This window comes from Rutilus rutilus (genome assembly GCF_951802725.1).
Source record: "Rutilus rutilus genome assembly, chromosome: 4".
NCBI classification, from domain to species: domain Eukaryota; kingdom Metazoa; phylum Chordata; class Actinopteri; order Cypriniformes; family Leuciscidae; genus Rutilus; species Rutilus rutilus.
The window spans coordinates 21,081,267-21,099,756 of record NC_140212.1 but is presented as its reverse complement, the minus strand read 5'-3'; the positions used below and the strand labels follow the sequence as shown (position 1 = coordinate 21,099,756).

Sequence of the window (18,490 nt, the reverse complement as noted above, 5' to 3'; positions counted from 1 at the left end):
ATTATTATTATTATCACTATTTCATTGCATTAAGCTTCTGGTTAAACTGGATTGCAGGTGCTAAGTAAAAAAAAAAAGAAGAAAAAAAAAGTGCTTAAATAAAGATGATGCGCTTTTTAGTGAATTCACCCCTCAGTCTCATTTCCTCCCAAATAAAAATCGATTCATCATACGTGCCTCCAAATGTACATATCACTGTCAAACCTGGTATAGTTCATTTTAAAATCAGAAAGAAACTACCAAAAACATCATGATATTACAATTTTGTTTTAGCAACTTGATATTTTCACTTTTTTAATTTATTCTTAAAATAGTTCATAATAAAAAAGTATTTAATGTAAATGAATCTAAGACTTTCTGAACTGTCTCTGGAGGTGTCAAGACTTGGAGGTGAGCACTGTGCAAACAAACACAAGCACAAAAATCAATCTCAGAACAGCCGAATACAAGAGCTTTTCTCCGACCCTTTACAATACAAAAGCTAAAAGTAGATTCCATGTTTGCTTTTCTGCAATTAATCAATTCTTTCCTTTGCATTTTGTCCATTTTCTTCCTTTTACTTTATGTTCTCGTAGTCCTGTTTTCGAATCTGTGAAAGGAAAATTGCTACTTGAGTTTGAACTTTATAAGACTGGACTGCGTTATGGAGCAGAGCATTACCCACATTCTACATCTGTCATTTCCACAACGTTATTCATGTTAAATAAGATTCTCTACAAAGGTACAACATATAAAACTGTTAAATATATAACTCGTAGACCTTTTCAAAATACATATAATGACATCTCAATCCTGGTAATCAGAAATGACCATTTTTATGCTCTTTTTTAATATTTTCTGACGATAAGCAATGGGGTACTCTTCCATTTAACCTTCTATGTTTAATGCAAACTGTCCAAAATGTTGCTACTGAAAAATGCTAATTAAATTTCTTGATGTGTTTATGTGTACAGTATCTATATCCTTGTTGTCCTTGGAATACAGTGCTTGGTTCAGTTCAAGGAAATGTCTGTAAAGTATTAAAGGTTCTCCTCAGATTGTGATAAATGGGAATGTTCGACCCAGTCGTTTCAATGTTCCACGTCAGTGTTTCCATTTGTAGACCACTGCGTCATAGCAAAGTCTTTCTATATCTATATCTATCTCTCTCTCTCTCTCTCTCTCTACATTTAGGTTTATATCTATTTATTTTTTCTTTGCCAAAATTGTTCCTTTTGAGTCTTTCCCTCAGTCCGCGCTCAAATAGTCAATGTTTTTTTTTTGTTTGTTGTGTATCATTTTTCCTCTTTGGTCTGTAAAAAATGAGCGCCAAAAACGTACTCCAGCCGTTTCACAGAGCAGTTCACAGTCTCGGATTGGGTCGGAACCGCTGGTGGAGTCCCATAAAGCCTGAGTCTGATTCAGTCCCAGACAGGATATGCGCCTCATTGTCCCATGCTGCGCTCTTAAAGTCCTCAAGGCTCCTAATGTCTGTGAGGCGCTTTGTGAACGTACAGTGTGTTCTCCGTGGCACAAGGGGGTGCTGCCCATTTACAAAGCAGAGACTCAGACAGGTAGGCAGAGGCAGGTGTTAAGCCGATGAGACATAGCAAGTATCTACAGCAGGTGGGCGAAGCTGCAAGAGGCCTCGTCTCGTAGCACTCCAGGAACCCCTCCCACTGTTAGGACACCTAGATCAACCAGAAACACAGGGAGTCAAGATTAATAATGCAGAGACACTTAAACCAGCAGGTATTTTTTCCAAGAGGGAGGTAAAACTTAAACATTTTAGACTAGACTAGTGGCTATAGGCCTATGGGTGCAAGTTCAATTCATTTTAATCTGTGACGAAAGTCAAAGATATTACAATTATGTTGTAATCAAGCTAATATTTGAAAACTGTTGCATTTCTCAGCACCTGCCAAAGAAAATGCTCAGAAATCTCAGCGCCATCTGTTAAATGGTCTACTGCCAGGCTGGAAAAAGGCACCAAATCCTGCCAACATGGGCTGCTGCTTAATTTACAATAATGAACTCTTGACTCTTCCATGGGGAGCAGATATTCATGGATTTAGCAGGTGCTGGATGAAACATTACCGAGTCTGAATACGGAATAACAGGGATAATCAGGATGAAAACGAACTCAGGAAAGTGATAAAGTGACCCAAGAGTGTGGAGGCTAAAGACAAGAGCATGCTTTTGTTAATAAACTGCATGAAATGAAGCCACTAACTCCTGCTTTACAATCCCATTATGCTCTAGCAAAGTTTTAGCAATTGGCTTACATGTGAATGACCATGCGCAGATGTTAACAAAGATTAACTAGTGACTATGTTTTAAAGCCTATGACAAGGCTTTAGAGCAGGGATGGGCAAACTCAGTCTTGGAGGGCCACTATCCTGCAGAGTTGATCTTCAACCCTTATTAAACTCACCTGACTGTAGCCTAGTAATCCTAAATACATTGAGTAGCTAGTTTAGGTATATGTTCAATTATGGTTGGATCTAAACTCTGCTGGACAGTGGCCCTCCAGGACTGAATTTGCCCATCCTTCCTCTAGAGAAGGGGTTCCCAAACTTTTCCAATCCAGGACCCACCTAGACAAGAATAATCTATCCATTGGTGGCAATGACATATGATGCTTTTGGGAAACGCATCCCAGACATGAATCAGCCTTTTGTGACATTTGAATTTCCCGGTGTAATGCGATCTCATGCAGAATGCAGAGCAGTGATTGGAGTAAACGAGTTTCTTCTTGGTAATAATGTGCACCAAACCGCTTAATGAACCGAGCTGCTCTGAGAAGCTGAAAATTGTTATCACAACAAGTCGCACGCGCGCGCTTCATGAAACACAATGCTGACATATTTATCGAATTAAATTTGAAAATCGCACTAAGCAATATAGCGATTTCTATTTAATGTTGGTACATCGCACAACCTGTTTGTATGTGTGTGTCATTCATGAAATGTAAATTTAGCTGCAGCCAATAGTGACTGCGCGACCCACCTCTTCCCAATCTGCGAACCACAAATGGGTCGCGACCCACAGTTTGAAACCCCCTGCTCTAGAGGATTGCTAGAGCAGGAATGCCCACTTTAAGAACTTTAGGCAAGATTGTGCTTGTCCATACAGTATGCTTTTGACTTAGGGTATGTTTACACGACAACAATGTACTTAAAACGAAAGTTTTTCCTTTGTGTTTTTCGCGTACAGATGACAAAACGTTTCCCATTTACACGGATCTGCGAAAACAGCTGTATTATTCATGCCAGGCCAGTAGTTGGCGATGTGACTTTGTAAAGAAAAACCAAAAAACAACATGCCTATGACTGAACACGTAATACTCATGTGCATTACGTCACCGTTTTTGCAAATTCGCGTTTTTGTAGTTTACAAGGAGACGATAATGGTGTCATTTTCAAAAACTTGCACAGTATAGTCCAGTTACCATACTATTAGATACTGGCCAAAAGCTTATTTGTTGTTTTCAGCTACTTCAGCCTTTCTACTTCAAAATGTCACATTTAAATAAAAGCTGTTACTTTGCCATTTCTTTGTAATAATTTGTGAAATTGTCTAACAATTTCTAAAATTGTTTTAAAGTAAATACACTAATCCTACACCATTTTCAGTGTATATATTTTATATATTGTATATTTAATATACTGGACAGCTGCTATTAAAGGGATAGTTCACTTTGAAATTAAATTTTGGTATGTTTTAGCTTACCTGAAGGGCATCCAAGATGTAGGTGTCTTTTTTTCCTCAGTAGTTTCAATTTTGATATTTTAGGTCAAACCGTTCTTGTCTGTCAGTCATATAATGCAGGTCTGCGGTCACTGTCTCAAAACAGCATGCACAAGTCCAAATTAAAACAATTCCCCATCGTCCAAATGAAACAATTCCCCATCGTAAGTACACTTTGATGGCCTAAGACACGAAACGAGCGGTTTGTGTGAGAAAACGAACCGTATTTATATAGTTTTTGCCTCTTGAACAAAGCCGCGTCCAACTGATCTGACGGCGCGGGCGGGTATAGATATATACACTGATGTCGCCTTGGCTAATGAACTGCAATAGCGAAGGCGACATCTAGTGTTTCTATATCTATATCCGCCCGCGTGCGGGTATAGAAACACTAGCACTAGATGTCGCCTTCGCTATTGCAGTTCATTAGCCAAGGCGACATCAGTGTATATATCTATACCCGCCCGCGCCGTCAGATCAGTTGGACGCGGCTTTGTTCAAGAGGCAAAAACTATATAAATACGGTTCGTTTTCTCACACAAACCGCTCGTTTCGTGTCTTAGGCCATCAAAGTGTACTTACGATGGGGAATTGTTTCATTTGGACGATGGGGATTTGTTTTAATTTGGACTTGTGCATGCTCTTTGAGACAGTGACCATAGACCTGCATTATATGACTGACAGACAAGAACGGTTTGACCTAAAAATATCAAAATTGAAACTACTGTGGAAAAAAAGACACCTACATCTTGGATGCCCTTCAGGTAAGCTAAAACATACCAAAATTTAATTTCAAAGTGAACTATCCCTTTAAGATGAATGGAAATGCAAACAGCAGATTATTCTCTATGCAGTGTCATGTCACTTGGTGGCGCTATAATTGAACAAAACATGAAATTGTCTCTAACTACAGTATCGTTGGTCTGATTGAAAATCAAACATTGTATTTGTTGACAATAGTTAATGCCCTGTGAACTAACATGAACAAACAATGGACAGCTGCATTTTTATTAACTAATGTTAACAAAGATTAATAAATACAAATGTATTGCTCATGGTTAGTTTATGTTAGTTAATACATTAACTAATGTTAACAAATAAAACCTTATTTTAAAATGTTACCAAATTATTTAAATATTCAATATTTTTTACCCAGCCCTATTTATTTACATGGTTAACAAGCTCTGAGCTGCATCTGGACCTGACATTTACCATCTCTGAATTTGCAAAACTCTTCATACCATCCAAGTTTTGGGGAGGTTAAAGTCAGCACACACAAAAATGGCTAAATATTATCCAGACAGAAAGTTTAGATGATTGGAAAGTGATAAATATTTGCTGAACCCAGCAGTATCCATCAGAAGTTATAATGTCGGTGTAGTGTGAAGGGTTTGAGCTTGCTAAACTCCCTCTGGCAGAATACACAGCTTTGCCCCTTGAAGGAAATTCATGCAAGCTATAACTGGATTTATCTTAATCATGCTTTTCATGTTGCATTTTCCCAATAAACAGCTTGGGAATTGCAGTAACAGCTCCATATGAAGAAATTAATCACATAAAATAACTGAGGGATTGTGTAATGTAGTTTCATTAATAATTATATACGGACTGGTTCACTATTAAGGAACTTACTGTACATGACAGTTTTTAACTTGCATGTCTCACAGTCTGTTTTCAGAAGCTGCTGCATATGTTGGCTTATGTAACTGTAAAATTGTTGGCCGTTTTTTCCTAACAGCACCAAACAAGGTTGTGGAACCTTGAAAAAAAAAAAAAAAAAAAAAAAAAAAAAAAAAAAAAAAAAAAAAAAAGGTGGAAACAATTATTAGTAGCATTTTGGTACCAAAAAAAAAGAAGGTATATTGTCAAATTTAAAATATTCACAATATTTTGTAATGTTCTTATGTTATACCCACTGTGTGAACCTATAGGAAAGTAAATATCATCACACATATATCAGTTTATTTTTAAAAGCAATTCTATCAAATGGAAATGGTCTTAAACAGGGTTTCTGCAGGGATCTTCAATTTAAATGTAATGCTTTTTAATGCCTTCTTAATGCATTGTATGTGTAATGCAATTATTTAATGCAATAATTATATTTATGTGTGCGTGTATATGTCAGGTTTCAGACAAGACGCAAACAGGATGGTAAATATATAATGTGATTTATTCAGCAGAATGGATCAGTTCCAGAGATAACAGTGAGTAAGCAGATTATAGACAGTTATTGAAGACTTAGCTGTAAAGTAACAATGTCTCTCTTTCAGGTGACGATGACTTGGATCAGGAGCAGAATACAGCAGGCCGGGGAGACAGGTAAGTAGTAGGATGAGAGCGGTGAGTCTGTGTGTCCAAGTAGAGATGAGACCAGACGAAGAATGAAGGGGTGAGTGCAGTTTATGAAGGGTGAGCTGGTGATGGGATCCAGGCGGTGGTGATTAGAACTCTGGTGATTGTGAACGAGTGGGCGGAGCGAACGATGACGGTGATTGAGGACTGATTGAAGGTGTAATCCTGACAGTATATTGTGCTGTCAATCGATAATTTTTTTTTTTACTTGATTAATCACACATTTTTTCCACAATCAAAAACACTTAAATTTGTTTAGGTTTATATTAGTTTATATATTTTATAATGTAATAATTTCACAGTTAATCTACAAATGAATGTAGAGACAACATAAAGGCCAGTCTCACTGATACTAATACAGCTATTGATATCTGGATAAAACTTATTTCTCCCCCCTAATTTTAAACATTAATTATGGCCATCCAACATTACAGTGTAATTGAAAGCTATACATTTTTTTTTACATTAGGCTTCAAAAAAATATGACAACTTTTAATTTAAGTGAACTTAACAAACAATACTCACATCAACCTATAATAAATGTCATATCTTTGCCCTTCCTAACAGGTAGTATGTATACATTTTTTTAATAAAGTTATCAAACAGTCTGCAAAGCATAAATGATCGATTAAATATATAGACTAATCCTTATTAAAGCTACAAGAGCTCTTTAGTCAATAGCAGTGAGTAATTTTCTCTGGTCCCTTTGTTTTGTGATTAACTTTACTGACAGAAAGCTTTATTGGCTGCTGTCCCTTTAAAACCAGCCGCTGCTGCAGGACACATCTCACACGCGCCTCATTCTCTCACAACTCTTTGCGTTCATTTAAGACTTTATTTCACTAATTTAATTTAAGACTGCTCTTATGTTATGAGGATACTCGCAAAACAGACATTTTGGCATAATTGTGTGTTTTGTTCGTTCAAGCGCGAAAGAGGACTGTTTTCTGGCAAGCAGTCTGTGCGCACGCGTCTTTCTATCTGTGTGCGTGTCAGGACATTCACAGGCAGCGCGTTTAAAAGCATTTACATGAATAAGAGCGGGATCATATAATGTAACGCTACCCAAAGGATGACAAAAATGAACGAATGCTGCGTTTCGCGTTAAATATTTAAACGCGTTAAACTGGACAAAAAATAATCTCAATGCGTTAACGCGTTAAAAAAAGTGAGCTTCAACAGCTTCAAGCTGATGAGGGAAAGTTACTACACATAGTTAAAGGTGAACTAAGTAACTTTTTTTACCTTAACTGAACAGCTTCGGAGTCATTGGAATGGTTATATTACTTATTTCGGGTTGAATGGTGGTCGTTTCACACCCCCCTGGTGCCCGTGAGCGGAAAATACGCACTTGCAACTTTGGGGCGGCGGGCCACCGGCCGCCGCGTCAGGAAGTCTCGCGTGATATCAGGTCTCGCGATGTAAACAATTGCTTTACGGCCAAAAGAAATCTGCTAAAATGCTGTCATTATTGCGCTCCCTCACGCTGTCCGAACCTGAATGAAGAAGACGTTTTAAAGAATGCCCCATCTGCTTTGATGTCGTTGATCTACTAGCCTCTGGTGTCTGAGAATAGCCAACGAGTTTTTACAACAGTGTTGTCAAATATCTATTCCGAAGCTGTGGGGGGAGCTCTAGAGAGAAACCTGCGAGCAAAAAGCGAGAATACAGCGAAGAAATCCCGAAGTTACTGAATGCAGCTTTAATTGGCTTTTACCGTCGATTTGTGGCTGTCAGACTGCATGAGATTTTACGGCGTTGATTCCCATTGTAGCTACCCAACTTAAATACCTTTTTACAAACGCTGCAAAATCCTTCTTTATTTTGACCACCAACGGGCTGCAACAATGTCCTAAATTGTTTGTCTTCCTTGCACTTTGCCAGTTTTCTGGTCTAGTTTTATTCCTGCTGTTCAAAATGACTCGCGTCATCTCCGCAACTTTGCTCCGGCCGGAGTCAATCACCAAACTGGTTCCGCGTTTATCACACTAACGTACATATTTTGCGACAGCAAATAAAAATGATTAATTATGAAGGCTATATTCAAATAAATTGATAATATAACATTTTCTTCAAAACGATATTTTTTTTTATGCCTGTAGGATTACAATTTAATGCTTTTTATTGCCATTTAAGGCCTTAATTATCGCAAAATCCATTTAATGACTTTTAATGCTTTTAATGCCCCGCGGAAACGTTGTTAAAGTAATATTTCATAATATCTCACTTCATAAGTAAAACAAATATATTACTATACTATATATTATATACTGTATAATAACATATATTGTCTTAATCATTATTACCCTTTTCATTAAAACCCTTTTAATGCCACATTGCTCTGCTTTTTTGTTTCAGAAGAGATCTCAAAAATTTCAAATGGATACTCAAACAATAAGCCAAAAGTCTCAAACATTCTCACCATATAAGTTTTAAAGCTCTTACAATATGACAACAGTTGTTTAACATCATACAATGTGTAAACGTATTTTTATTTATTTATCTAAAAACATCTGAACAAAAATAAAACCTTTCCTCTCGATATATATGTATATATATATATATATATATATATATATACATATATATATATATATATATATATATATATATAGGTCATGTGAAATCTACATGTCGGGCCCCATGAGGAGACCAGCTCCATTGAAAAAATTAAATAATAAGTAATAATAACAATAAACTTTAACTTCTTTTTTTTTTTTTTTTTTAAATAAGGTTACCTTAATTCTGTATAAATATGATGTTTTATGTGGTGAAGGCTTAAAATAAGAGCTACTCAATAGTAGCATGTCTCTTAACAAATTACTCAGGCTGATACTTGGAACAGACTCTCTTGGCAGCTGGAAATGGGAGGTTGGAATAGTAACAAAGAAACCTTGTAATGGCTGCCTGGATTGTCTGGGTGAAATAACCAGCTTGGGCAGTGGCGATACAGAAGAGTGGCACCAGCTCTGCAAAAACCAACCGTTCAATTAAGTATTTTGACTTTTTTTTTTTGGGGCGTTCATAAATACTGCATGGTGTTGAAACATGCCCCAGTCATGAGTAAACGTTGGTCAATGTTTATCTCTCTAGGAAGGATTCAAAATGGAGGTTCTTGTTCTCCAGTGCTGACTTGGCTCCTTCAGACAGGAGCTGGCAGTGGGCGCTAATGGTTTGCAGAGGCCAAATGCTTGCTTGAAGGAGCAGCTGTCATCTCCATGGTGATGTTGTCCAAGCTCAGGCAGGGATATGTCCTGTGGTGCCACGCTGGAGCATGGGGATCAATTACGCAGACCCCAACACCCACAGCAGCAATGCCTTGGCATGTGGCATCCGTGACCTCCCCGTATTTTTTAGAACCCTCAGTCTATTCACTTTTTTGCTTCAAACACACTTCAACGTAATGGTTAATGGAATAGTTAATCTAAAACTGAGAAGATGATCAAAAAAAGAAGTTATTATGAACTCTTCCTCATTTTGTTCCTTACTTCTATAATGTTTTTTCATTGACCACAAATGTAGAAATTATGAAGAATATTTATGTATCTCTTAGAACTTAAGTTCTTGGTGACCAAGTAACAACAGGTCATGGTAACCAAGTCTGTAAAGCTCCAAAAAGAAAATAATATCAACACAGAAGTGTTATGAATGTAGTCCAGCAACATCTTCTCCTTATTCCTTTCACTCCCCATTTACCGACAAATCTCACCAAACGGCAGCACTTCAAACCATGGGACGCCCCTACATTTTCAAAGCCAGGCATCACTGATGAGCAAGCGTTTTCTCTGTTTGCATGTGAAAGATTGCTGATTACTGCAATCAGTAGTTCTCTCTCGTCTCAAACTCCACCGATAATACAGATTCAAGGACCCTTTTCCATGGTTAAATACTACACAATCAACCTAATAGCTAATAGAATAGTTGATTAAGAGCCCTCTCGTTCTGATGGTATAATCAGAGAATTAAGGAGTAGTGTGGTGTAACCTTACAAAAGAGGAAACGTAATGAGTTCAATTAACAGAATACAGAAGACCTTCCACATTTCAGAGGAAATGCTTAATGTTGAACCCTGGTATGCTGGCAACCCTGGTATGGACAGCTAACAGCTAATTTCATCCCCTTTTAGAATCTCACCAACCAGCTAGTCAGATGTTGTACAACTAGTCGACGATCCAGACCCATCTTATTCTTTTCACATATTTCCTCCCATTTCAAAGAGCTGCATATGTTGCTCGGATTAAAAAAATACTGGAAATGACTTGAAAACATTAAACGAACTTCATGCTAATGTGGGGTCATTGTCTCACATTGTCTTTTTTTAGCCCTTCATCATTATATAATACTTCTGTTCACTCATCACCCTCCTTTGACTAATTTCAATTGTTCCTCTAACTAAACAGTGTGAGATGTCATCAGATAAGGTAAAGCTTCATCAGTGCCTGTATAATGACATTGAGCCACCCGCCAGAGATGACCAGCAATGCACAAGAGACGTCTACTGCTTGTTTAATTTGTTGTTGTTGAAATGGAGGTGATGACAATCATATGAATCACTCAGGAGGGAAAGAAAAGAATGAGCAAATCACAAACATGATAGCGGTAATGACAGTTTATTCTAACAGGATGGGCCTACAGGGACTCTTGGGTTGATTAGTGATCATTCTCTTATTGAATAGCAGAAACTAATTTTAGCCGAGCATACTGGAAATTATTTGATGAGTTCCTTTGTCTCTTGACAATGGCTGGTCAATTAAAATGGTCAATTAAAAAACAAAAAACAAAATGCAAAACATGACTGCCACAGCAGTTTAACCATGTGCCACTAGCCAGACCACATCTCCAACATGTTACGTGATCGAAACATATCTGTCCATTTACGCAAAGGCCTTTCTTTAGTTCTGTGTACAAATGCAGACTGTCTATTTTTCAGCATCTCGCCCAATGAGTACCACATTTTCAAGAAACTGTGCCAAATTTAACAATAGTTCATCTATGAGAAATGTACCTTAAGACCCCTGTGTTCTGTTCAGTTCTTGCTCTCCGTTTTTGAATGCAAAAATGCGTTTACAAGACCGTACCGAAATACATTCCTTCAGACTCACTTTCTTTCCCGTTCCCAGTGGATGAGTGATGCCTGGCAGTACCCTCACAACATAATACAAGGTCACTTTCAAAAACCTCCATACACTGTCTAATATCTACCCAACGTAACTAATACAGCATATTCTTACAATGCCCCAATTTGAGATGATTTGTCAATAATATCTTAAAATCTCTGATTCACAAAAAAATTTAATAAAATAAAATTAGCCATGCATTTTACATATAACAGTACTTTACAATGTAAACTTGCATATCATTTTACAAATCATTTTAGTAGACTTTGTTCAACATAGCTCCATAATGGCCGGACACTTGCTCTAAACAACCTGAGATCAAATTAAAACACTTAATGCATGATGTGTCAGTTGTGTCAGGGTTAACTTCACCCTGCTTTTCTCAAAATTTGTCAAATCACTTTGATTCATATGATACGTAACCTCCATGCCATGTTTTGCATTAGATTATTATTATTGTTTTAAATTATCAATGTGTTTTTTAAGAGTGTCTTTAAAAAAATACTTCTCTCTCTCTCTCTCTCTCTCTCTCTCTCTCTCTCTCTCTCTCTCTCTCTCTCTCTCTCTCTCTCTCTCTCTCTCTCTCTCTCTCTCTCTCTCTCTCTCTCTCTCTCTCTCTCTCTCTGTGTGAGGAAACACAGTAAAGCGAGTCGTGTGCCTTCACGGTACATCAAATACAGGAACGCTGCGCATAGTACAGATCGCTTAACGGACAGCGAAACTCTCAAGCGCTCAGTCAGAGTGTTCAGCTAGTGAAAATATATCTATGCTAATCTTATACTTAGCCTCTAACACACACAGACTGGCGAGTAAAATCTAAGAATGTATTAGCCAATGTATTAGCCAATGGATAATGATAGACATTATTTAGTCGCCAGAGTTAAGATTTAATCGCAAGTGTGAGTGATTTACTTGCATTGTAGAGGGTTGCAAACTGAACTCAACTTATTGGGCAGATAATGAGACACAAACACCTGAATACAATGACGCAATCAAATGAATTACTATGACAGCAAAGGCGGGAATGTTGCAAAACACAAACAGAGTCCTGATAGTGTGACAGAACACCACCTCTTGGAAGATGCTTCCTCGCACCATTTATAGAAGGTAATGAGGATGAGAAAATGGCGAAGGGATGGTAAAGGGGCTGGCGAAGAGTTGGCGAAACAGGCAGAGGCTGAAGGGTCCAGGGCAATGCTGAAGGTGGTGAGAGCCAGGGAGGAGCCTTGAGCAGGAGCATGATGGATGGTGCCCAGGCCACAGCCAGAACTGCTGCCACCATGGGGACGGCCAGAGGCAATGACGGTGGAGTAGGAGGCCACCACACAGTCGAAGGGCCGAGGTGATGGAGCGACGTTGAAGACCCCAAAGGCCACCACTGAGCCGCTGTGATGACCTCCCGTGATGACGGTGTGGGTCTGGAGGTTAGAGGGCGAGCTGGAGCGACCGAGGGTGGTGGCAGAACCTGAGGGGTGGCTGAGTGGGCTGGGTGCGCAAGTCCGCAGCGCAGATGTGGCGAGGTCTGAACCAGGTGGAGCGGACTGACTGAGGGAGTTCAGCAAGGCTGAAAGGCCGATGGTCCCACACTCGAAACGTGGGCGGAAGGAGTGGACAGGAGTCAGTGTGACAGGTCGAGGAGGAGCGAAACCTGCCAAGGTTGTAGGCGGAATTGTGGACTCCTCTTGCCCAGACGGAGACGGTTCCCAGCTGACCGGAGGTGGATCCGCACCACTGAGAGGAGTGGACACAGAGGAAATGGTTGGAGATGGTCACAAGAGGGTGGCAGGAGTGGCTGAGGATGAGACTGGAAAATGCAAAATAGTCCAATGAGAAAGGCTCTATAGTGGTTGTGAGATGTGGTGGGAGTGGGAGGCTGGGTGGGACTGACGGGACAGATAAAGATTGTCTTAACTGAAGGTCCGAACTTGGTGCTGCCAGAGTCTCAGTGGCGGGAGGATAGGCAGGGCTCTTTTCCTTGCCCTCCGATTCCATGATGGCTCCCTCTGCGGTGGATGGTGCAGCCGGCATGTGCACCTGGTCAGACTCGCGCATCTCAGGCTCCACTTCGATGTTGGGCCCACACCGGGGCCCCCGATGGCGTTGGCTCCCACCTCGAGGTGGAGAAGGGCTCGATGTCTGCGTTGGGCTCAAACTGCTTTAACTTAACCGATGGGTTCTGGCTGGGCACTGGGTTTGGAGTGGGGCAGGTGACATCATCAACGGTGAAGGATGATCCACAGGATACCAGCACACACTGCACAAAGGCAGCGAAGCCCCCTTGCGGAGCCTCCCCGGACAACTGGGCTTGTGTGGCTGTGTTGAGGCCAACGCAAAGAAACGTGCGGGAAGGTGGTCTGATGGTCCAAATACAATAATTCCTCCAGGTGTTTCTCAAGGGAGCGTTCTCCCTGCTCAAGGCATAGTAGCTTTACAGCAGGGAAGTCCATGATAAACTTAAAATAAAAATAATAATACATAGAACACAAACTGGAGAACAAAAACGCAATGAATCGCTGCGTCTATTTTTACTTTTGGGTTGGTTCTTCTGTTACGGATTGTGAGGTGACAGACAAAACGCAGGAAGAAGACAGCCTTTAATAATCCACAAGGTAAATCCAATGACATTCCATACAAGGCACACATAGATGAGACCTGACAAACCAACGCATTCTCATCCTAGGGCGTCATATACTGACGCTTTTGACATTTCGTCTACATCGAACGCACATGGCACCCTTTAGCGTCAATATGACACGCACAGAGCTTTGTTCGGTTATGGGTAGGTTTAGGTCTGGGGTAGGGTTAGGGTTAGACCGCTAGGAGGCGCCTTCTGGCCCATATCTATCGCGTCTCATATTGACGCTAAAGGGTGCCATGTGCGTTCGATGTAGACGAAATGTCAAAAGCGTCAGTATATGACGCCTTGGGATGAGAACGGGCTGGACAAACACACACAATGCTTCCCTATTTTGTGGTTATAACTATTAAGAGTACAGTATGATGATTTATAATACACAATGAACATAATTTTATCCACACAGTTATAATGGATTATATATATCCATTAGTTTCATATCTTTTACTTTCCCAAGTCTCATATCTTGACATTGTTTACTTAAGACCTGCACAGTAGCATACTACATATTATGAGTGATCTTTTACTGCTTAAAGTAAAGTGATCTTTTACTGCTTAAAGTAAAGTGATAAAAACAAAGTCTTCTTTTAAACATCTAAAAAGATTTATGATGTGGTCTTAATATTTATAAGTGGTCTTTGTTTGCTTTAAGTAAAGTAACAAAAGCTACTGTAAGTATTCTTTTAAATAGCCATAATATATCATGAAGTGGTTATAAGACATTTCCCTTAAGGTAAAATCAAAGTTTTGTGGAAAAGTACAAAAGACCGATACATTCACAATGCAAATCATGTTGTATTCATAAAAACTGTAAAATTACAATGCTTTACCAAATCTAATAAGTAGGTAGGTATTATTACTGTTGTTACCATTATTCATTAGATAAAACACATTATAAGGTTGTTTATAAGGCATTATGCGTGCATTATAATGCATTAAGTATTCCCTTATGATGCATTATCAATGCAGGCTTCATCTGGTGTTATAATGCATTGTACTCTTAAAAGTTATAACCACAAATAGTTAAGTATTATAATGCATTGTAACTATTGTTATGGTTATTTATCAGATGGTACAATACATAATAAAGTTGTTTATAAGGCATTATGCATGTATTATAATGCATTAAGAATACCAATATGATGTATTATAAATACAGGCTTCATAGAAAGTGTTACCTAATAATCAAGTGAAACCTTTAATACATTGTCAAAAATTACAATCAGAGGGAAAAAGATACAAATAATATAACAAATCCACACATATGGAATACTTTAATAGCTGATGACAGCAGACAGGAGTCAAGTCAAGTCAAGTCACCTTCATTTATATAGCGCTTTTAACAATATAGATTGTTTCAAAGCAGCTTTAGAGTGATAATAGGAAATTAAAGTAACAGAGAAGTAACCGGAATTATCCCGAAAAACGTTTTATCTGTACAGAGGTAAAGGAAAGGGAAGGCTTTGTAAGTAATCAGCCAAATAAAAAATGTGTACAATGTTTAATAGGAAATCAATGCAGTATTGACAGAGCGGGGCTAATATGGTCACACTTCCTGGTTCTGGTAAGAACTCTAGCTGCTGCGTTTTGGACCAGCTGTAGTTTGCTTATTAAGCATGCAGGGCAACCACCCAGCATTACAATAATAGCCTTGATGTCATGAACGCATGAACTAATTGTTCCGCATTTGTCAATGAGAGCATATGACGCAATTTAGATATATTTTTAAGATGGAAAAATGCAGTTTTACAGATACTAGACACGTTACTTTCAAATGAAATATTAGTATCAAAGAGCACACCCAGGTTCCTAACCGACAACGAAGACTTGGCAGAGCAGCCATCAAGTGTTAGAGATTCTAATTATTGGACAAAAAAACTTCCTCACATAATAACTTAGAATACTGTCTATTTTTTTTCAGAATTAAGTAGTAGGAAATTACTAGTCATCCAATTTTTTATATCAGCTATGCATTCCGTTAATTTTTTGAATTGGTAAGTTTCGTCAGGGTGTGAAGAAATATAGAGCTGAGTATCATCAGCATTACAATGAAAACTAATGCCATGCTTCCTAATGATATCTCCAAAGGGTAGCATATACAGAGTGAACAGCAACGGTCCTAGTACTGAGCCTTGTGGTGCCATAATGAACTTTTGATCGATAAGACATCTTCATTTACTGCCACAAACTGATAATGGTCAGATAAGTATGATTTAAACTAGGGATGTCCCGATCCGATCACGTGATCGGAAATCGGGCCCGATCACGTGTTTTCAGACTCGATCGGAATCGGACGTTACCTCCCGATCAGGACTCGGATATATATGTATATATATTCTCATTATTTTTTAACACATATATAGTTATGCGGTGGCACAGAGTTACGCCGGTTTCACACTGCACTTATCACTTAGCACTTAGCAGAGCATATCACTTAGCACTTAGCAGAGCATAAGCAGCGCAGGAGCAATGCATATGGTGAGCAGGAGCAGGACACGCGCGTTTTGCTTTCACACTGGCAGCTATAATGGATAAGTTGGCATTGCTTTTTTTTCGTTTTCAAATACATTTAAGAGAAAAAGACTTGTCAAGAAGCTTATTTTATTAATAATTTCATATAACTTTTGGTTCATCTTTGTTTTTATTGTTATGGCAACAAGTTTGTTTTTGGACATTTGTTTTCTTTTTAAATTGCTGTTGGTCATTTGATTGACTGTTTAAAACACAATAGATATCATCAATGCACTTTTTGGATAAAACTGCGGTGTATTTTGGCCATGATCAATGTATTGTCACTTTAATTCAGCAAAAGCGGCGCAGCAAAAATAGACTCGGCGCCGAAACGATCGCGGCACTTCTGCTCTGCTACGCACTGCCGCGCCACCTCTGCGCGCGGTGTGAATGCTCTAAAGCCTGGTTTAATCTGTTAACATGGGCGGCGAAAAAAATACGCACTGCAGGCTCTGCTAACAGTGCAGTGTGAAACCGGCGTAAGAGTTAGGAGTGCAGTTCCTAAAAGCACATTACTGGCTTTGCAAACACTGTAGCACTTTTATTTTTTATTTGTTTACATGCCTTCCGGGTATTTTAAGTTGAGGTGCTATTTGTTTATATATTAGACTTTTTTTATATTTACTGTTGCACTAAAGTCCAAAAGTGAAGAATGTATTTATTGATTGTTCAAGCTACCTCACAGAAGTGCTCTGTTTGTTAACAGAGTTGTTGAATGTTAAAATAAGGTGAATTAAATAAAAAATAAGGGACATCCTGGATCTGTTTTTTCGCTCTTCTTTATTTTTTTTTTTTTTATGTATTAAGTATCGGATCGGGACTCGGTATCGGCAGATACTCAAAATCAAATGACTCGGACTCGGACTCGAGGGCAAAAAAACCTGATCGGGACATCCCTAATTTAAACCATGCTAATGCAATTACACTAATGCCAACATCATTTTCAAGTCTATTTAAAAGAATGTTGTGGTCAATAGTATCAAATGCAGCACTAAGATCGAGTAACACTAATAGAGAGATACAACCACGATTGGATGATAAGAGCAAATCATTTGTGATTCTAATGAGAGCAGTCTCAGTACTATGGTACGATCTAAATCCTGACTGGAAATCCTCACAGATACCATTTCTTTCTAAAAAGGAACATAGTTGTGAGTTGTGTAATTGACTAATTCTGTAGGATCAAATTGCATTTTTTTAACAAGCGGTTTAATCATAGCCAGCTTAAAAGTTTTTGGTACTTACCCTAATGACAAAGATGAATTAATGATATTAAGAAGAGGATGACCTCTGGAAGCATCTCTTTCTGTAGCTTAGTCGGTATAGGGTCTAACATACATGTTGTCGATGATTTAGATGATTTAACGAGTTTAGAAAATTCTTCCTCTCCTATAGCAATGAATGAATACAATTTTTCCTCAAGGAGAACAACCTACTGTAGTATATGGTTGCATGGTTATAATTTTCTACCTGATATTATCAATCTTGTTATTAAAGAAGTTCATAAAGTCATTACTGCTGTGCTGCTTGGAAATGCCTGGGGTTGAAGATTTGTTTTGCGTTAATTTAGCCACTGTTTCAAATAAATACCTAGGGTTTTGTTTATTTTCTTCTAATAGGGTTGAACAATAAGCATATCTTTTCTATGAAATGTGAAAATGAAATGTTTTGTTTTGTTTGTTGTGCTTCATTTTTCTGGCTGCTCTCTTAAGGGCCTGAGTGCGCTCGTTGTACCACGGCATTGGACTATTATCTTTGATCTTCTTTAAGCGCAAAGGAGCAACTGTGTCTAAGGTGCTGGAAAAGAGAGTCAAATGTTTCTGTCACAATATTGAGTTCTTCTAAGCTATCTGGGATGCTGAGATGATGAAACTGATCAGGAAGATTATTAATAAATCAATCTTTAGAGGCAGAAATGATAAGTCTAACATATTTGTAACACGGAGTTGACTTTGCAGCCTTGGCTAAATGAAGTATACACAAGACTAGATAATGATCTGAGATGTCATTGCTCTGCTGTAGAATTTCAATGGCATCAAGATTGATTCCATGTGATAATATTAGATCTAGATTATGATTATGACAATGAGTAGGTCCTGACATGTGTTGTCTAACTCCAATAGAGTTAAGAATATCTTTAAATGCC

General features: G+C 38.5%; 1 protein-coding gene across 3 annotated transcripts in view; it reads right to left on the bottom strand.

Moving 5' to 3' along the window:
- Nucleotides 1-829: 829 nt before the first annotated feature.
- The window catches only part of tafa5a (TAFA chemokine like family member 5a), a 138,909-nt gene continuing 121,248 nt past the window's right edge, over nt 830-18,490 (bottom strand). The window contains exon 4 of one of the 3 annotated variants that reach the window (XM_084408208.1): nt 830-1,670. In XM_084408208.1, coding sequence (XP_084264334.1) covers nt 1,662-1,670 — 9 coding nt within the window. In that variant the 3' untranslated portion in view covers nt 830-1,661. The remainder of the gene's footprint in view (nt 1,671-18,490) is intronic. The other 2 variants (XM_084408207.1, XM_084408209.1) reach the window with 2 other exon arrangements.